This window comes from Papaver somniferum, chromosome 2 (genome assembly GCF_003573695.1).
Source record: "Papaver somniferum cultivar HN1 chromosome 2, ASM357369v1, whole genome shotgun sequence".
NCBI classification, from domain to species: domain Eukaryota; kingdom Viridiplantae; phylum Streptophyta; class Magnoliopsida; order Ranunculales; family Papaveraceae; genus Papaver; species Papaver somniferum.
Window position 1 is genome coordinate 101,332,182 of NC_039359.1, and position 26,843 is coordinate 101,359,024.

The 26,843-nt window shown below is 34.4% G+C and overlaps 1 protein-coding gene across 4 annotated transcripts; it reads left to right on the forward strand.

The window, feature by feature from the left end:
- Positions 1-10,511: 10,511 nt before the first annotated feature.
- LOC113348589 lies at positions 10,512-16,836 on the forward strand. 4 transcript variants are annotated; one of them, XM_026592423.1, is made up of 14 exons: positions 10,512-10,768; positions 11,062-11,183; positions 11,268-11,431; positions 12,185-12,335; positions 12,429-12,472; positions 12,722-12,797; positions 12,922-12,928; positions 13,388-13,659; positions 13,989-14,246; positions 14,435-14,536; positions 14,667-14,717; positions 15,290-15,368; positions 16,007-16,072; positions 16,640-16,836. In XM_026592423.1, exons 1-14 carry the CDS (start codon positions 10,591-10,593, stop codon positions 16,666-16,668), a joined length of 1,599 nt encoding a protein of 532 aa, XP_026448208.1. In that variant the 5' UTR covers positions 10,512-10,590; the 3' UTR covers positions 16,669-16,836. The 4 variants fall into 4 exon arrangements, with proteins under 4 accessions (XP_026448208.1, XP_026448209.1, XP_026448210.1 ...); XM_026592424.1 differs by having other exon boundaries at positions 16,597-16,833; XM_026592425.1 differs by having other exon boundaries at positions 16,633-16,833.
- Positions 16,837-26,843: the final 10,007 nt, after the last annotated feature.

Below are 26,843 nucleotides of genomic sequence, written 5' to 3' on the forward strand. Positions count from 1 at the left end.
TTTAAATTAAGTGTTACTTATGATTTATCCATATTTGACAAAAATCTGATGGTCGTCGCTGTTTACTGCATCGAACAAGGTTTTAGTTTACATGCGTTGACTACAGACATGATTGTCTTTACGGAAGACGACCCAAATTATTTAAGGCCGAAGATCGTTGAGTGTTTGCTGAGTATGTTATAATCCTATCTCTTTATTTGATTTTAGGGTGTGATTTATTATTTTTATTTTTTTAATAAATTTTTATTGTATATATATGATGTGTTTATGGATGAAAATATCTAAGGTTTTATTGGTTTTTGTTTGCTTGTTTCAAATTTAGGGTTTAGGGTATGTATTATTGTTCAGTTAGTGTTTAGGTAAGGAGAGAATTTATGCCCAATTAGAGTTGATCATGTGCACCAAATGCACGGGTATTCTAACATTTTTAAGTAGATACTAGTTTGCTTAGAGTCATAAACTGTTTAACATTTTTTTCCCTCCTATGAAGCTTGATTTACGGTAAAGTAACCTGCACATTGATGGTGGTCTTAGTATTGTCTGAGAACCCATATTATATAAAGGTTATTGGTGATCAATCTAGTGATTTGGGTGAGGAGACCTAGTTTTAGTGTTTTATACTGTAAACTCCATCCTCTGAATGATCAAATCTCACTTTTGTGTTGAGAGTAAAAAGATAAAACAGCATGTTCTGTGTGTGATACTGATTTTCTTGTTCTCATTTGTTAAGTATTGTTCAGTTTTCAGGCGAAAAGCGCTGGGAGTCTAAACTCTTTATAACACTTAGAGAGATTATTGGGGAAAGGTTCTTATTTGGTCACGAGACTAGGAATCCAGATATGATCTCTTTTGTAAACTGTTTGGATATTTCTTGTTGCTTAAAACTTCATTATGAATATTTCTTCTTTCCACTGGCTTTATTGAAAGATCAAAACTAAAAACAAACCAAAATATGATACAACACATTTTTCTTGTCTCTTTTTTTTCTTATCTTTTTCTAATTTTTTTCTTTTTCTTTTTCTATTTTTTTTATTGAGACAAGAAAAAGAAAACAAATACAAAATGAAAACAAAACAAAACAAAATAATAAAACTAATTATGAACCTAACAAAAAAAAATCTTGTCTTTTTTTCTTTCATTTTTTTTTTGAGACAAGAGAAAATAAAATACAAATTAACAAATAAGATAAAAGAAAAGAAAAAAAATAAAATAATAATAATAATAATAAGATGGTGAACGACCTTACTGTGTTCATGGGGGTTGGGTAATTTCGCTGACTCAAGTTTTACGAGATTCTGACTATGATGAATTTTGGGAACCAGATCCTAATAGTTGCAGAAACTATGATAAGCTGTGAAACCATCGTTTGATAATGTTGAAGTAAGTAGTTTGATGGTTTTCACAAACATTAAGTGTTGTTTATGATTTATCCTAGTTTTTACAGCTTTAAATTAAGTGTTATTTATCCATATTTGACAGAAATCTGATGGCGTCGCTGTTTACTGCATCGAACAAGGTTTTAGTTCACATGCATTGACTACAGACATGATTGTCTTTCTGGAGGACGACCCAAATTATTTAAGGCCGAAGTTCATAGAGTGCTTGCTGAGTATGTTATAATGTTATCTCTTTATTTGATTTTAGGGTGTGATCTTTTTTTTTTTAATAAATTTCTATTGTATGTATATGATGTGTTTATGGATCAAAATATCTAAGGTTTTAGTGGTTTTTGTTTGCTTGTTTCAAATTTAGTGTTTAGGGTATGTATTATTGTTCAGTTGGTGTTTAGGTAATAAGATAATTTATGCTCAATTAGAGTAGATCGTGTGGACCAAATGCGCGGGTATTCTTACATTTTTAAGTAGATACTGGTTTGCTTAGAGTCATAAATTGTTTAACATTTTTTCCTCCTTTAAAGCTTGCTTTACGGTAAAGTAACCTGCACATTGATGGTGGTCTTAGTATTGTCTGAGAACACATATTGTATCAAGGTTATTGGTGGTCAATCTAGTGATTTGGGTGAGGAGACCTGGCTTTAGTGTTTTATACTGTAAACACCATCCTCTGAATGATCAAATCTCACTGTTGTGCTGAGATAAAAAAGATAAAAATCATGTTCTGCATGTGATACTGATTTCCATGTTCCCATTTGTTAAGTATTGTTCAGTTTTCAGGCGAAAAGCGCTGGGGGTCTAAAAACTTTATAACACTTAGAGAGATTATCGGGGAAAGGCTCTTATTTGGTCACGAGACTAGGAATTCAGATATGATCTCTTTTGTAAACTGTTTGGATATTTATTTTTGCTTAAAACTTCATTATGAATATTTCTTCTTTCCACTAGCTTTATTGAAAGAAAAAAACTAAAAACAAACCAAAATATGATACAACACATTTTTCTTGTCTCTTTTTTTTTTCTTATCTTTTTCCTTTTCTTTTTTTTTTCTTTTAATTGAGACAATAAAAATAAAAAAAATACAAAATAATAAAACTAATTATAAACCTAACAAAATTTTCTCTTGTCTCTTTTTTTTTCATTTTTTTTGCGATAAGAAAAAATAAAATACAAATTAACAAATAAGATAAAACAAAAATACAAGTACAAAAGGCCATGGTATAAGTACAAATTAACTTGAACTTCCGACGGTGCGCGTACTGGTACATTGACTTCAGTTCCGGTTTTCCTGAGCAGCAAAGTACGCATACTTTGGTTCAAGGAATAAGGACTTACACAAGTATGAGTTATCACACAATGTTTATATCCATTCAAGGTTATATATTCAACCCTCATTTCAATCATTGAAACATTCTTAGAGGACGTTATATAGTTGTTGTTCACAAGCTATTTTCGGTCAAAGCAATTTTCAAGTAATTGAAACTAATATGACTTTCATCACTAGTAAAGATGAACTTGGCCAAAGCGAAAGCTTACCAACACATATTTCGAGAAATAGATAAGCGAGATAAACTCGGCTCGAAATAGCAAATCTGTATAATCAAAGTCTATATAGCAATACACCTTTTGTCTCAAGATAGGAGATAGAGTAGATAGACTTTTGAGTGATAGATAAGTTCAAGTATTCACATACCTTTTAGTCGATGAAGTTCTACCAGTTCCTTGAGTAGTTCTTCGTCTTTGTATGATGACCACCATGGAGTCTAGAGCTTAACTACACTTTCTATCATAGTCCGAGACTTAGGTATAAGTAAACTAGAAATCAAGACTTATAGTTTTGGAAACTAAACTTGATAACAAGCTTGAGATAGCAACCTTGCGAGTTCGTCCGAGCAGTGCTCTAACAATCTCCCCTTTTGTCAATTTTGGTCACAAAACTATCAATACATATGGAATACAAAATAAATAAATAAACTTTTTTAGCTTATCTTCCACATGCATGATCTCCCTGGTTCTTCAACACTACTCAAAATCTTCGTCACTTCCAAGTACTCCAATAATTCCAAAGGTTGTAAGTTTAGCGTCATCGTTGTTGAAAATCCGTAGCTATAATAATGAGAAAACACGAGTTCCCAATCATTGTTAGACAATGTCATAGTATTATTACACAACATCAAAGTTCAATTGTATCACAACTTCGACAACAATACTATGGTGATATGTATCACCCCCCTAGTCAATACTCCATCTCACATGGAAACCACTCCCCTTTACATAATGATCCGAAAACCATATGTATTTGTAGTGTGAACTACACATTAATTCTCCACCTTTTTGTCAATAAAATTGTCAAAGGTACGAAAACTAGCGGGATCCTAATGAAATTTCCATAGAGACATTTCATGACCGAAAGAAAGCAGATATCAACTTTTTAGATGCCATCATATAGCCGAAGCTAAATGCATTCATCAAGGAGTTTATAAAGATACAAGATAACCCCTATAATATTCCATAGCCGAACTCCCCACAAAGATTTGGCAATCAAGCACAAGTTCAATTAAGAACTCTCCCCCATAAAATGTCATTCGAAAAGAAGGATTTCTTTGGACATAAAAAATTACATACGAATATGAATTTCAATCTAAAATACTCAATTAAATTAACCACAAGAAAATCCATGATTAATTTAATCGGAAATGCTCAACATAAGAGAACTTACGGAGCCGCACAGTATATAAATAAAAATATGGATCAGGGAAGATCAATAATGCGGAATAGACAAGGATTCATTCTATTTTCCATCACTATTTGCACAATGACATACAATAGACATAATCCTCGTAAACAAAAGTTCATCCTATCTTCCATCAATATTTGCATAATGACATACAATAGGCTTAAAACTTTTGTAATGTCAAAAGTTCATTCATTCTTTTATCAATACTTGCATATCGACATATGAAAGACTTAACTTTTGACAAAGTATGGGACAATCGTAGTTCACGGACGCAAACACACATATCCCATAACACATTGCAATATATAAAACCATAAAGATTAATACTGCAAAAATCATCTTCCAAACAACTTTAGAATTCAAACAAATAAACCTAAAAACAATAAAGATGAAAAAAGTTGGACATAGCTATGTGTAATCACAATAATGGTTATTCCAAACTCTAGTTATTCTTCTTAAAAAACACAAGAAATAAAATTCTCATCAGAAGATTTACTAGATGTTAAGACCTTTGAATAATTCTTTATCGTCCCCGAACTCCTTGCCATCAACAACCATTGGGATATGAGGTTCATGAAAATAGGAGTTAATATCAATAAACCTTCTTGAATGATACCGAACCAGGTCCTTCTGAATCTCATATGTCTTAAGTAAAAAATCCTTTATCTGTTAAATCTCCTTTCGCGTCTCCTTCAACACTTCAAGAACATCAGAAAACTTTTGAGAATTTGAAGGAACAACTCTTGGCTTCCTCACACTCCTTCTTTTTCTTTTCAAGGTCGGAGGTGTCCGAGATTTTTCTTTTTCCTTCATGATTGATGGCTTAAAAATCATATTAACATCTTTTCCATCAGAATACATGATGCTTAGAGTATTCATGAGTGTACAGTTTTGTGAGAGGAAATCACAATTTAACTCAACAAGCAGTCTTAAGATAAAAGAAGTTTTAAGGAAGGAAAAAGATATGTAGGGTTACGAGACTTTTATACACACAGGTTCATGAACATACAACTCTCAACCCTATAAAAGGCAGAATTGTCTGTTTTAACCCTCTTTTTATTGACTAATCAGGGAAGTCCTTTCCAAAATCAATTAGATGTGAAAAGAGACGTGAATTCCAGACTTTGTTTAAACAAAAGAAAAATACCAAAACAACTAAAGAATTTTCTTTTCTTAAAGACTGAGGTGTGCAAGATCTTGTCTCTTTTTAATCAGGTACATGAGACAAGATGCACTTACCAACACAATTTAAGTTGTGCTGGGATGAACAATAATCTGTTCATCATATCCCTTTTGATCGGAATTCATAGAACCCTGCTTCTCATAGTTCTTAGACCACAACTTTATTTTCAATGGTCTTGTTTTATTCTTGGAAACTAACTTCTCAGACGAAGATAAAATCTTACATACCTCGGTGGTATTTTGAGCAAGTTTGAGCTTGTTTGCTAATCGAATTGCTCTTCGTTGAAGTTTGTTGACATGCCTAAATTTGTGTTTATACTTGTAACACTTTGATAGTTCGTGACCTTTGAGTGAACAATACGAGCACATCAACCTTTGATATAATTAAGGCATCTGATATGTGCAAGCTGCTAGACACATAGTGGAACCTGAAACATTACACAAAGAGTTTCCAGTAGAAAGGTCAATTTTATCTTCCAGATTGATTGAGTTTTCTTCTGAAAGAATATCAAGATTGATGTATGTATTTCTACAATTATCAAAATAATATTTTCACAAAGAAGTGCAACACTTGATTTTTCGTCTTCATTGGAATCATAGTTGTTAGACATTTCATCAAGAGTTGCAGCAAGACCTTTGTTCCCAATGTATTTCTTTCGATTTGGACACTCATTTGAAAAATGACCAAAACCTTTACACTTAAAGCACTAAGGCATATCCTCGTCATCAGTTTCATCATTATCCCTATTTTTAGGAGGAACGCGATTATGGGGTTTATCTGGTGACCTGGATTTATCTATGGAGAACCGTTTACTTCTCTTCAAAAGAAGATTCCTAAACTGTCTTGTGATCAACGAGACTGACTTGTCAAGATCTTCATCTGATGAATCAGCCTCAGAAAGATCATCTTCAGAGATGCAAACACTTTTACTTTTATCAAGTAATTTAGTGTTCTTTAGTGCTTTGAAAGCAACATCCTTACTAGACTTGGACGTATGCTCATGATCAAAGATCTTTAACTTCCCAGCCAGAGTATTTCTGAACATCGTTGCGAGATTATTTCCTTCAACAATGGAACGCTTCTTAGAATCGTATCTAAATGGCAATGATCTGAGAATTTTCATCACAATGTCCTTTTCATGAATAGTCTTACCCAATGCAAAACATGCATTAACAATTTCAGACACTTTGTGATTAAACTCAAATGATTCTTCATCTGCCATACGAAGGTTTTCCCAATCAGAATTTAGGTTTTGAAGCCTAGCTTCTTTCTCACTGGTATTTCCTTCAAATACGGTTCCTAAGATATCCCAGGCTTCTTTAGACTTTGTGCACATAGTCACATGGTGCTGAAGATTTTGGGTAATGGCATGTATGATAGCATTTAACTCGTCAGAATTTTGCTTTGCAACAAGGATTTCTTCCGGACTATATCTACCAATATCCTTAGGTATAGATACAAGGCCTTATGTATTAACCGGAGGATCATATCCATTAAAAACACGTACCCATGTTTGAAAATCACGAGCTTGAAGAAAAGCACGCATAGCGATTTTCCACCATAAGTAGTTTGAGCCATCGAAGACTGGTGGTACGTTTATGGAGATAGAATTCCTGTCCATAGAGTCAGATCGCTACAAATACGTACTTATAAGGCATTTAATGTGTTTGCCTGCTCTGATACCAATTGAAAAAGCGGAGGTCTAACAACCACACCCAATATTTTTCTTAGCAATCTGTATGGACAACCTCCAATATACTTTTAAGAGAATCAACTAGACAGTAAGACTCAATCTTAATAAAAGTATATCAAAGAGTTATATATCACTTTCTCGATTCAATACTTACTCAAGAAAATAGAAATCTGCGAGTCTAATTGAATACAAAATAATTAATTGAACGGTACCAAAAACCAATGTTCAAGGATCAATCAATTTAAATCAACAACCAAAGGTTGGATTCCCCAATTGATCGATTCAACGTACAACCTGTGATATTTCAATTATATAACAAAATATAATGCGGAAAAGAAATAACACAGACACCAGAAGTTTTGTTAACGAGGAAACCGCAAATGCAGAAAAACCCCGGGACCTAGTCCAGATTGAACACACACTGTATTAAGCCACTACGGACACTAGCCTACTACAAACTAATTTCGGTCTGGACTGTAGTTGAACCCCAATCAATCTCACACTGATCCAAGGTACAATTGCCCTCCTTACGTCTCTGATCCCAGCAGGATACTACACACTTGATTCCCTTAGCTGATCTCACCCACAACTAAGAGTTTCTACGACCCAAAGTCGAAGACTTTAATAAACAAATCTGTATCACACATAAAAGTCTACAGTAATAGATAAATCTGTCTCCCACAAAAATACCTACAAGTTTTTTTTCGTCTTTTGATAAATTAAGGTGAACAGGAACCAATTGAGAACCCGGACTTATATTCCCGAAGAACATCCTAGAATTATCAATCACCTCACAATAATCTTAATCGACTAGCGAAAGAAGATATTGCGGAATCACAAACGATGAGACGAATATGTTTGTGACTTATTTTATATCTTGCCTATCGGAGAAATGAATCTCAAGCCAATCTTACGATTGGACTTAATACGATAGAAACAACAAGATCATATCACCCAACTACAGATAAAATAGTTGGGTCTGGCTTCACAATCCCAATGAAGTCTTCAAGTCGTTAACCTACAGGGTCTCGATATAAACCTAAGGTTAAAGGAGAAACGACTCTATCTAATACAAATCAGGGTTTTCAATCTAAGTTACCTTGATAACAAAGTATTCAATATTCACCGTTAGATGAAAACCTGATTAGATTCAAGCTAATATCTTTCAACCGTTAGATCGAACTTAGCTTGTTACACAAAAATGAAATGTACGTTTATTTAGGTTTGTGTAACCGTACATAAACATGTACACTTAGTTGGTTCAACAGAAGTTAACCAAATGGTTAGCCATATGAGCATTTTCATATCAACCATATTCATCTTCACCATAAATAGTTCAAATGACTCAAGAGAACTAGTTATAGAGTTGATCAATTGCTTAGATCTCATAGAAGTATACAAGACACAATTGAAGCAAAAACGATTTGATTCAGTCGAATTAATTCATGAACTTTATATAAGTTTAAGTTCACGAATAATCGTTTTTAGAAACTAACGCACTTAAGTACGCATACTGGTACGCGAACTTAAGTACCCGGAATAAGTTTGTTTTCAGTTCACAAACTCCAGTAGAAATTCGCGGGATGTGAACTTCCGACAGTGCATGTACTGTTACACGGATTCAGTTCCGGTTTTCCTAAGCAGCAAAGTACGCATACTTTGGTTCAAGGAATAAGGACTTACACACGTATCAGTTGTCACACAATGTTTATATCCATTCAATGTTATATATTCTAAACTCTCATTTCAATCATTGAAACATTCTTAGAGGACATTATATAGTTGTTGTTCACAATCTATTTTTCATCAAAGCGATTTTCAAGTAATTGAAACCAATATGACTTTCGTCAATAGTAAAGATGAACTTGGCCAAAGCGAAAGCTTACCAACACATATTTTGAGAAATAGATAAGCGAGATAAACTCGGCTCGAAATAGCAAATGTGTATAATCAAAGTCTATATAGAAATACGACTTTTTTCTCAAGATAGGAGATAGAGTAGATAGACTTTTGAGTGATAGATAAGTTCGAGTCTCCACACACCTTTTAGTCGATGAAGTTCCACCAGTTCCTTGAGTAGTTCTTCGTCTCTGTATGATGATCGTCATGGAGTCTAGAGCTCAACTACACTTTATATCCTAGTCCGAGACTTAGCTATAAGTATACTAGAAATCAAGACTTATAGTTTTGGCAACTAAACTTGACAACAAGCTTGAGATAGTAACGCGTGCGAGCTCGACCGAGCAATGCTCTAACAGAATGTATATTGGCACCAAAATGAGATGTTGCCAAAATCCTTTAATTTTCGAACTTTGGTACTTTCATAATCGGTAGTAAATCGTGTCACTATAACCTCCGAATATATTCAATTTTCTAATGTTTGTACTACCATAACCGATAGTAAATTTAACTTCGGAATGTATATTGGCCCCAAAATGAGATGTTGCCAAAATCCTTCAATTTTCGAACTTTGGTACTTACATAATCTGTAGTAAATTGTGTTACTATAACCTCCGAATATATTCAATTTTTGAATTTTTGTACTACCATAATCAGTAGTTAATTGTGTTAATTTAACTTCTGAATGTACATTGGCCCCAAAATGAGATTTTTCCAAAATCCTGTAATTTTCTAATTTTGGTACTACCATAATCGACAGTAAATTGTGTTAATAAGTGATACTTATTATCTACCGATTGTGTTCATGGCCCCAAATTCAAAATTTCAAAACTTAATAAAATTTCAAAATTTTATACTTTCACAATCCGTAGTTAATGCCTTAATGGTGTTCATTATCTACCGATTGTACTTAACTTTTAGTACAGAGAAATAGAATTTTTTGAATCAAGAATAATCGGTACATCAACCATAATCGGTAGGTAAAATAGATTATTATCTATGGATTATGTTTCTGCTACTGTAAATCCAAGAACATCAACCATAATCGGTAGGTAAAATAGATTATTATCTACCGATTATGTTTCTGCTATTGTAAATCCAAGAAAATTTTCAGATTTTTTTTTTTGATTTCAAGTAATCAAATCCTAATTTTGGATCACAACTACTATCATCTATCCGTTTTGTTTGTTTACGTCGTGTTTTTTTTTGATGTTCTAAGTTTCAACTTTAAAGTTAATGAATTTTGGGTTTTAATTTTAAACAATCAATCATAAAATTTGTTTGATCGACGATCTTTGGTTTCAATCAAAATTAAAACGATGAATTTTTTTTCTTCAATGGGTAGGAAAGAGAAGAAGAAGAGGAATGCTAAGCAAAAGAAAAAAAAAGAAAAGAAGAGGAATGATATGATTATGAAAATAAAAGATATAAGTTTAGATTTAGTATAAAGGTGAAGGACAATACAAACAATTTCTATTTTAAGACACCCCTTAACACCCTTCAATGGATGGGAATAAAAAAATAGCCCCTAATTCCTTTTGAGTGGCCCCTAAAAATGCTAGGCAAATTAAAGCAAGAAAGGCAATACAAAGAAAGAAATCCGCCCATACTCGGATCCCTGTAAGTCTCGAAACCAACTTTCTCGAAGCTGAATAGAAATCTTGAGAGGGAGAGGGAGAGTGTTATGGGTTGCAAAGAGAGAGATCTGCCAGAGGGAACTTCAACAATGTCTTCGTCTTCACTTAACGATGCTTTACTTTTCACTACTATGTGCATTATAGGGTTTGAAGTTGAAGTTCAAGTCAAGGATGGTTCTGTTTATTCAGGCATCTTTCATACTGCTTCTGTTGAAAAGGATTACGGTACCCCATTCCACCATTTCTAAGTCTATTATCTATTCTGATTATTTTTTAATCTGGATATTGGAATACCTTCTTGGTTTCAATTATAATACACAATTAGGTCTGGATTTTTTTGATTTCCAAGTGTTTAAGGTTGTTTTAGGGTAATTAATTTTTGATTTGATCCCTGAATGCTATTACTCAATCTTTTTAATGAATCTTATGTTAAGATTCATTGTACTGTTAGTTTATGTTTTGGGGATTTAGTAAGCATTCTCGCAAGAACGATTGTTTAATTTGTTGTAGTTGTTCAGGCGTTGTTCTAAAGAAAGCGATGATGATTAAGAAAGGGAAGAAGTGTACCAGTTTGGCTCATGGGTCTGTTATAGACACACTTGTTATACTTTCGGGTGATCTTGTCCAAGTAATTGCTAAGGTTTGTTTCTTATGTATTCTGTATTTTGGTTCTAGTGTAACTTTCTATTTGAATCTGATTTGCATGTTGTCATGTTGGTGATAGGGAGTTATGCTTCCAGCTGATGGAATCTCTAGCAATGTTGCCGCTGAGGATGCTGAAGCTGCCAGTGGGTCTATCAGGCGCTCAGAATGTTTAAGAAATGAATTACAGATGATAAAATCTACCAAGCCTGCTCCAGCTAAGAGGAAACAAAGTAGCCAACTTAGGTAATTGTATGGATCATATCGGAATTACTACTATAGCAATTTGCAGTTTTATGTTGATGATTAGTACTGATACTCGATCTCAAAGTTTAGTTTCATGCTAATAAACTTTCTTGCGAGATTATTAGACAACTCATTTAGTCATGCATGTTTACATTAGCGCAAGATAATTAGAGTTGTTCAGTTGGTTAATTACATTTTAGCTGATTCATGTAACTCTATGCTCAATGTTCTTGTTCAGGTCGATTGTTTCTGATTTTTTTGTACCTCATAATTCGGAATCTCTATTATTTTACTTGGATCAACTTTCATGATGGATTGTTTAACAACATACCTATGTGAGAACTACATTTCCTAAATATTTGCCTTATTCGACACATGTCGACACTGTTACCCGTTTCTGAGACTGGTGGACATGGCATTCATTGCCCTTCAGGATTTCATAAGAACATATATAAAATGAAACATCAATTACCTTTTTTTTTTTTTTGATGTTTTCAACTCTTTAAGAGTCTCTCCTCCACCAATACTGTGTAAAGCTTAGCTATTTATCCTTTTATTTACTTAAAATATTTATCTCCATGGTCTGGTTATTTGTTGTCAAGTGTCCAGCAACCTGTTCCAGGTATGTCATTTTGAGGTGACTTTGTCGGACACACCGATACTAGCATCCATGTCAGTGTTGTTACGCAGCAGAATCTCCATTTTGCCATTGAAGACCTTTCTTCTCATCTCTTTCAAAATCAATTAATGTAGGGGTTCCAACCAAAATAAAGACAAGTCTGGTTATGGTTTGACACATGGTGATATTGGTGACAAGCAAATCCGAAGAGAAATTGCTGCAAAATCAGCGGGTACTGCAGTGGAATTTGAAAGCAAGAAAATTGATGGTGGACATCCTAATAAGGTGGGGGTTATACTTTCATAGTATTGTCTGAAACCGGAAAGGCATCCTTTTAGCTTGTGTATGCTAAATATGTGCCCTTGCTTGTTATTGCAGATAGAAGAAAGATTCACTGAACCAGTTATCATAGTTGGGGGAAGGTGAGAATTTTCAATACCTGATGGCTCTTCTTTTTTGCTCATTGTTGGTTATAATACTAATATCTTGTTGTCAAAATTTCTTGGGAGCTACCAACTGGTGGTTCTCTACCCTCAACAGTAGTGACACCTAGCTAACTGTGAACACTTTGTACCAACATTTGTAATCTTCCAAGTCTTAGTCTTTTTGTGACGTCATATATCTCGTAATCTTATTCAAGCTTACTTTTTTTGTTGATCCTCTGCTGGCAGTCAGGTTGGGGAAGACGAGCCACAATTGAAAGAAAAGGGATCTGTGCAGAAGTTTGAGGCCCATAAGAGCAAAACGGTATGTTGAATCAAATTTAATTTGGATAGATTTTTATAAGGTCGAGTGTTTGCTGAAGTAAGAGTTAGTTGTCAATATATATTATTTCCAGTAAACTAAAGTTTAACCTTTTTTTTTTTTGTAGATTCATGGTCAGTGCTCCACACTCTACAACAATCATTCCCATATTTGTTGCACTTCACAGGGTTATAAATTTTCACATTAAGACTAAAAGAACATCCTACATTGTGGTTCTGAGTATTGTTTTAGTTAGAAGTACAAAACCCGGTTCATAGAGTATAAGGATGACTCCTGAGTAGTGCAAGGTTTGTGAGGGAGAATTGAAGCCCAATCAACATACCGTGTAATTTAGCAAAGCTCTTTGCTAAAAGTTGTCCTGCTTTCACTTACATTAGTTTGGATACGTGGACTTCTGTGGTGCACATATGGCTTCCACCTTACATCTCCCCTTAATTGAGTTCTTAAAAGGCAGCTAACAACATGTTCTGATTCATTCTTTCCTGAAAAAATGTTCTGGGTGCTATTTTTCAGTTTTTTTAATTCTTTTTAGCTTAATTGGTGAAGTGAGTCAATATTCTCAATTGTTACAGATACTAAAGTTCCTCAGCTAGTACTTGCTTATAAAGGGGTTCTGGGGATATCAGCTAGCATACCTGCAGACAGTAAATTATCTCTTGGTAATGTCTCTTCTGACGGCCAGCCAGACCTCCATGATTGTGAGAGGCTGAGAGTAGTGGCAGATGCTCCAGAAAGTTCAACCTCTTCCACAAAAGCTGTACATGTAAATATGCAGTCATCTGCCAACCATCTGGCATCTCCAACTGTCTCAGTTGCTTCAGCAGATGTAAACACAAATTCTAAGGTAAGGCCAAAAAGTTAAAACTTTATGTAGCATTCTTACTTTTCTACATAGGCCAGTTGGTAGACTGCCTTGTGGACTTGAAATGGCCTTGGATTTTGTTCAACTGGATGAAGAAAGTCATAAGAGCATATAATTAGTTGTTCGGCCGTTGTCTATTACTTTGATCATGACGGCAGATTGACAATCGGGGATCAGGTTTCCTGTTGGAGATCAGGTTTCCTTTGATCTCACTGGAGCTCATCCTGTCATTGGACTTGCTTCTTAACTAGATCATTTACAATTAACCAGATAAAATACTGTAATTTGAACTTAACGTTCAACATGTTCAGGACTTTAAGCTTAATCCAGAGGCAAAAACCTTTTTGCCGGTACTCTCCGTCCCCAGATCGGTAGCTCCTCCTGCAGCAGTAACAACTACGAGATCCGGTTACATCCAAAATAGCCCCGTAGTAGTACCAGTTGCTGGTGCACAGGCAGACGCAGGAATCAACCCATTTGCACCTCATTCATCCTCACCCATAAAGTTTGTCCATTACAACAATGTAGTGGCTGTAAATGATGTCAATGCTTCTCAGTATCCTCAACCAGTAAGTAATGGTTTATCCCGTTTTTATCAGGGTTTGAGTTGAATCATGTGTTACGATTTTGTCTGTTCGTCCATCCTATCAGTTATAAGTTACTTTTCAGTTTGGTTTTGTTGCTTATTCTGCCTCACAGATCAGGGTTATATTATTTATCTGACCCATTCTGTTGTTGGTTCTTTTTCCTGGTTTAGATTGGTGGGCATGTGACTAGCAGGCCTCAGCCAGTTAGATATGGTGGTCATTACGCTCCTTTCCAAGAAGGACCTACATATGTTCACCCAAATTTTCAATCTGTGAGTATTTGAAATTGCTTGTAAATGTGTTCTATGGAGGGGAAAGTGTGAGGGTCACACATATTTTATTATTAAATTGCTCCTTGACATTGAATGATGGTTGTGATTTCTTATTCTTTTTTTTTCTCAGGTTTTCGTTAGCCGACTGGGACAACATGTTTATGTGCATCCCTTTTCACATGTAAGACACAAAGGCTTTTAAATAATCTAAACATGGTACCATATTACTGGCTAATTTTACAAATCTTAAGTATCCATAGAATATGCAAATGGCTCTTGTCTAATGTTTACTTCTGGCCAGTTTCCTTGATTGATCTAACTACGAGAAAACTAGTTTACAATAAACGAAGTTAGGAGGAGGCAAATAGGTGTATGTGTCTGATGGGGTTCTCTCATATTTGGTGGAGTAAATGCTGGTTTCAGTTAATCATACTGGGTCTATGAAGAACTAATATTGCAAATCTATAAAAGTAGACGAGGTTTCAACTTTTAATACGATGAGAATGTGAACATATACTCGTGGAAGTACCCATTTAAAACCAAGTAATGAACAGTTTGCTTCATTTCTTCTTGTTCATGACTTCGACAGAGTACCAGCGACTTAGAATGTTAGTTGTCACCTGACGTGAATATTCACCATGAAAAAAAATATATTGTACCTTCGCATTATTAACTTAACTTTTGAAGTTAGAAATGCTTCTTTTGTACTTTGGATATACACTGACTGTTTCAACTTGCCGTTATTGTTTAAAGGATATAATTCAGAATGCCACAGCTCCCTCCATACATGCTCTGTTTTCTCACCCTCAGACCCATCTGCCGAAGCAACAAGGTAAACCTGCCTTGAGTTGAAACTTGAAAGTATATGAATTCTTACAAAATGATAAATGATTCTGCTTTGAATTTGAATCTGGAACGTAATAGTGCTGATCAGTATTAATAGACAACTGAGATGAACTAGCCTCCAGTATAACTGCTGAACGAGTCGTCGATTCTGCTATCAGTTCATGTGATTAATTGGTAGATCATACATTTTGTTATATGGAATTTCACACCATGAAACATCATAAATTCTTGTGTGTTTGAGTATTCATGCTGGTCCGTAAGAAATTCATCTGACTTATTATTAAGATAGTCAGACTTGAAAGGAGGTGTTACCACCTTTCCGCAGAATTTAAAACCTAGTCAATATCTGTTGGATCCTCGAAGTGTTATTTTTCGAGGTCAGAGTAAATACTTCATGGCATTCAGTGTTCATTCGGGTCAATGAAGATGTCAAGGATAATAAAGTAAGGGAATGCCGCTGCAAGTTATGGATGCTACAGGGTCCCCTTTCTATTGAACAAGATGGGTCATGGAGTCCAGATTTTTATTATTGTTGTTATCATATTTTTTGAGATTTATTCTTAAACTCACCAAAGATTAGGATAGAGGTTTTGACTGATAACTTCGTATTACATTTTTTTCTAGGAATTACTGGAGCAATGCAGGGATTGCAAATTTGTGTAGCTCCACCACCATTGATATCCAGTGGAGGTCAGCAACCCTATACCCTTCCCCTACACATCCCCGTATCCCAACCTCCTTTTCCAACTGTTCGGTCCATACCTTTACCTGTTCCTAATACTCATTTTGTCAGTAAGTTCTTTTGAATATTTGTTTGTTATCAAACCATAGCAAATTTTGACGACCTATTTAGTCTTCTTTTAACAGTTTATACACATTAGACAAATATATCAGTAAAGAGTTGAACATGTAACTATTTTTTCTTTCTATTTTTGATAAAACAAGATCTCTCTCAATGTTGAGATACTAAGGCTGTTTTTTTTTTTTTTTTGGATAAACGATTTTATTAATAACTAATGAGGTTCAGGCACAGAGTGCCTTGATAACAGACATTGTACTCTTCTACACATGGTTTATCAGACCTGACTTTCTTGGAGATGGCATCTGCTAGTTGATTGCCATCCCTTTTAACAAAAGAAACCTTACAATTACCAAAAGAAGATAAAATAGTTTTGATCTCATTAAGGATCTTGTTATTTTCCCATTTGACATAGATGTTGTCAGTGGTGACTGAGCAACTTCTGCATCAGCTACCAGGTGAATGCTGTCAATACTCAAGCTTTTGATCCATGCACTCGCCAGCTTCAACATCAATCACTCCAACTGCATAGGTGCCTTTGATTCCAATATGTTGACCTGCAAAAGAAGTAAGCACCATACCACTGCCAATCTCATTAGTAACATTATCAAATGAGACATCTGCATAAACTTTTTAACATCAAAGGATCTTCCTGTATAACTACTGAATTGTATCTACTGTAGTATCAACAGGATTTAAAGATATGTTAATGATAATTAATTCTAGAAACATTGGATGAAGGGGTTAGAGTTGCATCTTTCTTTGCAAATTACCCAACAGCCAACCATGAGTATTCCTCCAATCATTCTGAATAGAAATGCCAGCATTCCATAATTGAGATGCAGTTGGCTCTGACTTGATCAATATCTAAGTTAACCATTCTCCAGGCAGCTCTAGCATGGGAACAACTAACTAATAGGTGATTGTTGATGGTGGATTTTCAACAAAGGCTAAAAATCGTAAAATCGTGATTTTGCAATTTCTGACATGACTTCAAACATGTATGGGAGATTCATATTTTAGGATTCATACGTGAAAGCTCATTTCACAACCTCTCACCGAGTGTACAACCTCTCAGAGCATGCATGAATATGTGATTCTTAAAGCTTCTCAACTGAGCTTTAAACACTTCGCATATTTCATCAACACTTCTATATAGAATCGAAAATGATTGGACGGCTCCTAGACATATTGCATGCTAGTATAGAGCGTTAACGTCTTCAGGATGTCGCAATGTTCCCTAACTATATAGAATACGTATGTATAGAATCTTAATAATGGGACGGCTACTAGACATATTGCATGCTAGTATAGAGCGTTAACGTCTTCAGGATGTCTCAATGTTCCCTGACTATACATAATTAATATTCAGAACGAGTATGATGTCTCTACCATCTCATACCTCGGTTCTCGAATAAACGCTCCTAGACATATTGCATGCTAGTATAGAGCATAGACTAATTCTAGCGCAATATTCATCCATCGAATTTCTAGAAAATAATCTATTTTATCTCATTACTCAGTTTCATTGCTTATTCTCAGCTGGATTCCATGAATTGGTAATAGATCTTCAATCTATCTCATTACTCTGTTGCATGACTTATTCTCAGCTGAATTCCATGGATTAGTAATAGATATTCATTTTTCGGGCATTTAGGCCAGCCCCGAGAAAATGGTGTGAGTGTACTAAACAATAATGCACGAACGAGCACCCAAATATGCATAAGTGAGCACCCAAATGCATAAACGAGCATTCAAAAATATGGACGAACGAGGAAACCTATGCAAAATAGAGAAAGAAAATAATATAAAATAAAATAAACAAGAGGCGCACGGGATCAGGCCCATCAGCCGGCCGGCCGGTCATGCCATCGTGGCCGGTCCCGCCTCTCCCTTTATTTTTATTTAACCTATTTTATTATTTTTCTTGTCTCATGAAAACTCCTTTGTTTGAGCAAACTTCCTCGTTTGAGCAAAACTCTTAGTTTCTCCGTATTTCCTCACATAATTAAAAAATATAAAATAACGAAGAGCAAAGGACCGGGCACATTGGCGGTCCCGCACCTCTTTAATTCCTTATTTTATTATTATTATTTAATCTCTCATCTCATGAAACTCCCTCGTTTGAGGAAAAAATCTAATTTTTCCATATTTCTCAAATATTGCTCAAACTACCAAAAGACCAAAAAGTCAAATGGTCACACGACCATCCAGGCTTCTCACGGTAAATATTAAAATATCACTATTTTAATATTCTCAAAATATTGGTCGCACGAGCAAAAGTTCTACGTGCTTATTCAAGCAAAATCGAGAGTTTCAGTCAAGATCAAACTCTGCTGAAAATCCAAAATATTGTTCGAACGCGCACCAGAAAATATCAAAATTCTCAGAATTGAGTCATGGGAAACATGGTGACACGAGCATGCTACCTTGACCGACCAAGCAAAAGCCGGTCCCATACCTTTTTATGATTTTGACCGAATTAATTTTTTATAATTCATATTGGGTTCAAACTTTTTCCAAAAAAATTGGAATAAGCAAATTTCAACTTGTAAGTTAAGAGTTAGAACTTGTGTAGATATCAGAGGTCTAGGGGTAGTGTCTTTAATACTTCCACCAACTTGAATTTAGGTGCACATGCATAGGCTGCGAATCGTTTGTGACGACGTCGACTGCCCCTCTGTCACGGCCGAGGGACAAGTCACTAGTGTTCATATTCGGATATCTAGAATTAACATAGTAACGTAGTACATAGAAAGAAAAACGAAAAATGGATAGTTTCTAATAATAGAACACCTAGGAATAATCCTGTACTTGAAGCTATAAGTGAAAACTACCGATTCAGATAAAAGGGGTAGCAAACTAGCAATAGCTTTTTTGGGTATATACAAGGATATAGGTAAACAGTAAAAGTAGAAACGTCTTTCTCTTCATTAAAAGTTGTACACATATTCTTATATATATATATATATATATATATATATATATATATATATATATGACCCGTGCCGTTTTTGGTTCAGAATGTTTGCTTTACTTGTTCGATTAGTTATATAATAGTAGATCATATTTCTTAGGAGTTCAAAGTGCACTAAGACATTGTTATTGTCATGATTTCACAATACTATGAATTTGTATCATGCATGTTACTTTATATCATTAGTTGTTAGTGTGATGGACCTGATGGTCGATCAATCAACAATGAAATTGGCAATAAAACCTTTTTTCGCCATTGTTTTTATGTTTTTGAAGTTGTAGAATGTGATGGTATTATTGCTATACCGCCAAATTATCACTTACCCTTTCTACCTATTGCAATCATTCGATGATGTCTATGAATGCATTTCAATTATTTCGATTTACTGTGGTTCTTTTAGTATTCCTACTTATAATTAAAGTGAATTTCCAACAATATTATTATTAGATTAGAGTGCCAATTCGTATACGTTAATCCAGAAAACTCAACTACATTCGTGTCTCCCAGCAAAGAAATCCCATGGTTTCTCATCTTTTCCCGTCATTCGATTTTAGGCTTCCTTTGTCACTGCTTTAATAGTTCTACCAGTTTTTCCATTTGGGTTCATTAGTGTAACCTTCAAATAAAATTAGTGCAGTATGTTAGATTCTATTGGTACTGAACGACCGTTAAACCTAAAACGTGTTCCAATTATGGTAGCCTTTTTAAATTCCTATTCCGTCGGCGGTCAACCTAGGAGGAGATAATGTATTTCCAGGGTATTTTGTAGTCCTCTTTTATGCTCCTGGTGTATGGAAATTTTCAATAAACTCTCATTAATCATAAATTTTTCAAGCGATACGTGAAAATCTGATTGACACCATTAGATTTCAACCAAAGACTGTGAAGTAGCACATGAGAGGGTGCTCTGTGATCATTCTAACTATTTTAAAATCCTACTTGAAGGATGTGCGAATCAAATCCTCATACGGGTATCAGTAAGCATAAGATGGTCAATTAATGGTTATTCATGTTCTAATACATTTTGTTTCATCGAATATAATTCAAAACCGATCACATCCTCTTGGAGTCTTAGGATCTAGGGTGGGAAAATATGGATCTTAAAAACGGCTTCCCTTCAGATTTCGTGTCATTAAAACTTTTTCTTATTGTCAGAGTCCTAAACAATAATGCTCTATAAATCAAATGCGAAGGCTTCTAACGATCACACCATAAACAATATACCAAAAACCAAAATGGTTGTCTCTCGAGAAATGTATTTTTTATGTCATTTCCCCAAAAAAGAAAACAAAAACATAAATATTTAAGATATGCTTGCACCATATGAAGAGATGTAATTTCAATGTTCATATAATATAAAGAAAAAGAATATTAATCAGAAATTCCAATCCATTTAATACCAACATGTACATGACATAATCCAAATAAGAGGCTGAAACTCTCCAGTAGAAGTAACAATATAGTCAAAAAAAAAAAAATTCTAAGGGAAATAACAATGGAATCGGCGCTTTCTTCGTTAATTGTTTTCACTCCATGAAATTCTTCTTGATTTTGGCCGAAGAAGTCAAAGTTAAATTGGACAACACAAAAAAAAAAAAAATTAAATGATATGGGTATTAGGAAACCTAATATAGAAGTAAAAATGAATAGTGAACAATCACATTTAAATATCTTTTAACTGCGAACAAAGAAACAAAATCCAGATCACAAAATACAACATTAATGAATAGAAACAAAAAGAAATCAAGTTGCATATATGACCAAAAACTTTAGGCATGAGGCACCACCATTCTTTATATGCTAAAAATGTAGGTTTTGATTATGAAAGGTATTAAGTTAAAAGGGAATTTAATTTAGAACAAGAGAAACGGTTTCACATTAATTAAATGAGAAAAGTAACTCCCAAATAAATGACATTGTGAGAGTGTGGAGAGGAAATTAAAAAATTTATTAAATATGTGGCACAATCTAGATCGCTCTTTGTATGCTAAAAATGTAGATGGAAAATATTAAATCTGGGGCTCAATCTCAACCCATCTTTATATGCAAAAAATGTAGATTGAAAACTTAAATCTAGACCGTCTTTTATGTATCACAAATGTAGATAACCGTCCATCTGGAAAAACATCATTGTCCCTTATAATATAGATATATGAACTGTTAATTCACAAAACGTTATTAGCAGGACAACAATAATGAGTGGGCTGTAATTTAAGAGAGCTACTTATCAAATGGGTTATAATCATGTCCTTGATTCAGTATTAAGAACCAGGGCCAGATGGATTTTCCATGATATTTTTTGAGATCATCTAAATAATGAGCTTCAGGATATTTTTCTTTCCAATAAGTTTGAGGGGACAACATAAGATGATTCTACTAGCATTTGGGCTTCCAACTCAAAACCAATTGGCCATGATTAGAGTGACCCTCATGCATATAAGGAGGATCTAGTCTAGGAAAGTAAGCAATGTGGGACTAATCCTCAACATGGCCTCTCCACATGTAGGGCGTACCTGACATGTGGACCGCTGTATGAGTGCATGCCCCCTTTATTAGTCGGGTCTTATGGACTTACTTCACATACAGGGTCTAGGCCTAGCTCTGATACCATACTCGCATTTGGGCTTCCAACTCAAAATCAATTGGCTATGAGTGGAGTGGTCCGCATGCATATAAGGAGGATCTAGTCTAGGAAGGTAAGTAGTGTGGGACCAATCCTCAACAGATTCATGGCTGGAAGGGGATCCATGAATCAAGCAAATTTCTTGCCGGAATAAGTTTCTGCGCAAAAACTATCGGTTTCAATTTTCATTCCTTAATCGGTTCGTCAAAGAAAGCTCTTCTCCACCATTGCACTTGTGTTGTAACTCGTCTATGATAAGAAACGGTCAAAGAAAGTACATTTTCATTTATACCACAACAAAGGCACTTATTAGGATATATACTGGTCAAGTCATGTTGACTTGCCTATAACTAGTTGTCATAAGATCAATGTATAAATATCTTTTCTATGTGATTGTAAATTACCGAAACTATTCTATTATGTAATAATACATCTCATTCTATAACATTTTCATGGTATCATTGAGGTCGATCTAGGATTTTTCATCTCAGTCAATACGTTTCAATTTTTTTTTTCAAATCAGAGTTGTGATTTAATCACAAAAACGAAGATCAAATACCTATTCAATAATTTTATGACCATTCTTTCACTTTTTGATTTATTTTCTTATTTCTTGATTTCTTTGAAATCTCTATTCCATCTATTGTTCAATAATTTTTCAATAATCAATATCAAGCTTCATATTCAGATCGATGTCTAGTACTTGAGGAATGATGAATAATACTTCAAATTCACAAAAATTTTGTAATCAAGAAGGTGCTTACGTTTCTTCCGCTGCAGATGCTTCTATAAATGAAAATTCAGGTTATTTTCCTTTACCTTTCAATAATATTGGAAATTTCATCTCGTTGAAACTAGATCACACCAATTTCTTTCTTTGGCGTGATCAAATTGAGTCTGTGTTGATCTCTACGAATCTTTATGGCTATGTTAGTGGTGAAACTGTTGAACCTCCCTCAAATTTTTCGTTAATGGTGTTATGAGTGTTAATTCGAGATGGGTATATTGGAAAAAGGCATAACGGTTTTTAGTGAGTTTTTTAAAAGCAACATTTACCCCAACTATCTCATGAGATGTATTAGGTATGTCGTTTGCTCGTCAAATATGGCAATATCTTGAATTTAGTTTTCAATCTCATTTTGGTGCACGACGTAATATGCTCCGCAATCAGTTACATAGTTTACGAAGGGGGTCTCTATCGATTTATGTTTTCTTGCACAATCTCAAGACAATTATTGATTCTTTAGCAGCAATCAATGACAGGGTTTCTGATGCAGATCTTATGATGTATGTTCTTAATGGGTTAGGGAGAGAGTATGATACTTTTGTGGTTGTTGCTCAAAATCGTGAAACTTCATATTCTTATGGTGAATTGAAAGCTCGTTTATTGACTCATAAACAGTGGCTTAGTGATCAACATTTAGACACTACTGCTAATTTTTATTCTTCTAATCCTATAGCATTCGATGGAAGACATAATAATAATGGAGGAAAATGGCAAGAGTAAATTCAAGAATGCTAAGGGTGGTGCTCCAATTTCAAAGAACGGTCTACCTTCCTTTAAGAGTGGTGTTGGCTCTACTGGTTCTACTGTTGATGCTTCAGATGGTGCTGCAAGGAAGCAATTTTTTGATTTTTCAATTGTTAAGTGTCAAATTTGACGGAAAACAGGACATTGGCTAGCAGATGCTTTTGTAGGTATCATACTCCATTGACTAATGAGTCTTGTAATGTGGCTAGTGTTCAGAATGAACAAAATTTTAGTGGTATTCATATTAATTCTACTGCTATCAGTGATGATCCTTCGGGCTCTTCTTCAACTTGGATTTCTGATTTGGGGGCTTCTCGTCCCATGACTGGTGATCAAGCTATACTTCATAATACTTCTACTTACACTGGAAAAGACAAAATTGTAGTTGGCAATGGTAAGTCACTCCCGATTTCTCAAACTGGTAGCTCTATATTACACACATCTAATGTTGACTTTAAGTTAGATAACATTTTACTGGTTCCAGAAATAGATCAGAATTTGTTATCAGTTGCTCAGTTCTCTAGAGAAAAGTGTTGTTATTTTGTGTTTGACCCACGGAGTTATCCAATTCATAATCGAAAATCTTAATTAAAAAATTCTCAATATTTCGATTTGGGATCAACTTGAGTATCAAGGAATATCTTTGAACAATAAAATATAAGAATTATATACATGTTCAAAATATGTCGACTAATAGAACTTTCTTATTCACCAAACCCTAATTCCAAACTCACACAAAACCGTAAGCAATATGTGAATATTGGAAATCGGTTTTTTCTCTTGGGACCGGTTCTACTATAAACTCCTAACATAGGTTAAGATCGGTTCTACCAAGTTTCCAAGTATAGGTAGGGATCGGTTCCACCATGACTCCCAACATAAGCAAGGATCGGTTCTACCATGTCCCAATATAGGCTAGGATCGGTTCGACCATAACTCTCAACATAAGTTAAGATCGGTTCTACCATGTATACTAGAATAGGTTGGGATCGGTCCTACAGTAACTTTCAACATAAGTTAAGATCGGTTCTACCAGAATTCCCACATTAGGTTCGGATTGGTCATCCGATAGATCTTCATTGAATACCGGACCAAAACGCCTATTGATTTCTTTTCGATTACGAACAAGTTTCTTATATGTACTTCCTTCAAACAAACATAGTTTCCTAATATGAAAACCACACCAATATCCAATACACAATCAAGTAACGAGTTACACAGATTATGTTGATGTCACATTTACGAAGTTCAAAAGATAAACGTTATACTTCATAATTAAGTATGCTTCCTTGACACTTTGATCATAATGAAATGACCAAGTCTAATACTAGAGTATTAAATATAACCTCGCATGTTATATTTTCAATCTTAAACGGCTTGAAAGTAACGGTAGGAATGGAAACAAGTCAATTAAGTATTACTAACCTCAAGTGGAAGGATGATGTCTTCATTGTAGTTGAAACTTCAAGGTAATAATTGAATGTCTCAACATTCCTAGACTTTCTAGTCTAACCTAAACGAAGTTGACTCTAGTACATTTATTCTGCTGGAGATGATGGATGTTTAACCTTGGGGATTAAATCTAAGTAAGTATAGTTGAGGCCTAGTGGGAAAAATAAAAATATAAAACAGTCTTGAATAAATTTAATTAGCTCATCACCAATAATATGCCATCTTTTTTTGAAAAACAAGACATTATATCCGTCGGGTCCGAGTCTTTTGAGAGGTTTCATATGCTTGATCACTATAAAGATTTCATCAGGTGTAGGTATTTCAATACAATTGCTCAACATATACATGCAAGCTTGATCTTACTTTCGTCATTTAAAGTTCCATAGCTTTTATTAGAATACTACACATATATATAAATTCCAGGTGACCCTGAAAAGAAGAAACTCGAGGTTTCCGTGCAATATATGTGAAGAGAAGATATTAGAAGATAATCACAGATTACAAGATTCAATGTAATCTTTATAGTTTAATATCTTCTCTTCACGGACATTGTGCGGATAACTTTATTTTATTCTCTTCACGGTCATATGGAATTTATATATACGTGTAATATTCTAGTAACTTTCTTTCCCTAAAAAAGAACCTGCTGCAGCGCTGTTTTAACCCGATTTACAAACCTGCCCAGTTCCTGCATTACCTGTTTAATTAATGCTTGATATACCGAATGTTATGCTGATCCTACCTTCCACTTTCTAAAGGAAAAAATTATTAAGACAGGATTAGGTCTATTTATGTTGTGTCCTCAAGGGAATCAAGTGTTAAAACCGGATTGGGTCAATTTATGTTGTGTCCTTTTTAATATCTTTTTCTTATCCTTCTTATGTGTTTCCCATTTTTAGTTTCTATCTTGAGAACTCTGTAGTCAATTTGGTAGCATGTTCGTTTCAGTTCCATGGTTGAGTAAAAAACCATTGGGGATTATACAAAATGATGTTACCCATTTATTTTCAGTATGATTCCCCTTTGTTAATTTTAGTGAGATAACTATCAATACATATGGATTGAAAATAAGTAAACCTTTCAGCTCAAAATCCATCATGCTTGATTCCTTGAATCTTCAAAATCGTATTGAATTCTTCGTTCTTTTATGGTTCTGCATAAGATCCTTTCAGCACCATTGTTGTTGAAGATCTGTAACGATAACAACTTATGAGAATACTCATTTAGAGTTTTTCTAGAATGAAGAAGTCAGTCTACTCAATGGTTGTTACATAGGTGCATAATATTTGTTACTTTTCTCAAAATCCAATTGTACCAAAACTTTGAAGCAATAATACGGTAATATGTCCTCCCCTTAGTCTTTACTTACCTCTCTTGCATAATAGGTGAAACCTAAAGCTTTTAATCCGCTCCCCTTACAGAATGCTCTGAAAAGCCATATGTTATAGTAAAACACTACTAAATAATTCTCATCTTTTTGTTGAAATCTCTCCAATCTAATGTCATTCTCAAGAGAACAACATGAGCGACCTTTCTCTAACTACAAGAGAAGGATTTTCTTGGACATTAACAAATTTACAAGTAAATTTGTATCCCAAATATTTTTCTATCTTCTCGCCAATTACGAACAAAAAAGTTAAAATAAATGATCTTAATATTAGAGGCACTAAGAAACATTATTTTCTTGAGAAAAATAACATCCACATAAACTATTTTATAGGCCAGTTGTGAACAAAGAGCGTAATTTTAACGATATGATTCAACATAAGAATTTTATCTTCTTTATATATGCACGGACGTAAATATTAAAGTTCTGAATCTTATTCCCTGCCAATTACTAAAAACACAGGGGGTACCAAGATACACCACCATCTTTTTCTTAGGAAATTTGTATGGAAAAACTCAACACAACTCCGAGAGTAAAAACTCAATCAAGGAAAGTGTCTAGAGTTATATCTTTCTCTTTTGTTGTTAAAACGTTTACATAATCTGATCCGTGAACCTAACTACAAAGAGAGTTCTTGGATGGTACCAAAAACCAATGTCCATGGATCAATTAAGCCTTTTCCAACTAACAAG

Bases quoted from the DNA above. Each gene is read 5' to 3' on its own strand.
- LOC113348589 (XM_026592422.1), top strand. From the start codon at position 10,591: ATGGGTTGCAAAGAGAGAGATCTGCCAGAGGGAACTTCAACAATGTCT. The intron at 11,432-12,184 runs GTAATTGTATGG...CAATTAATGTAG, and splicing joins AAACAAAGTAGCCAACTTAG to GGGTTCCAACCAAAATAAAG. The intron at 13,660-13,988 runs GTAAGGCCAAAA...CAACATGTTCAG, and splicing joins ATGTAAACACAAATTCTAAG to GACTTTAAGCTTAATCCAGA.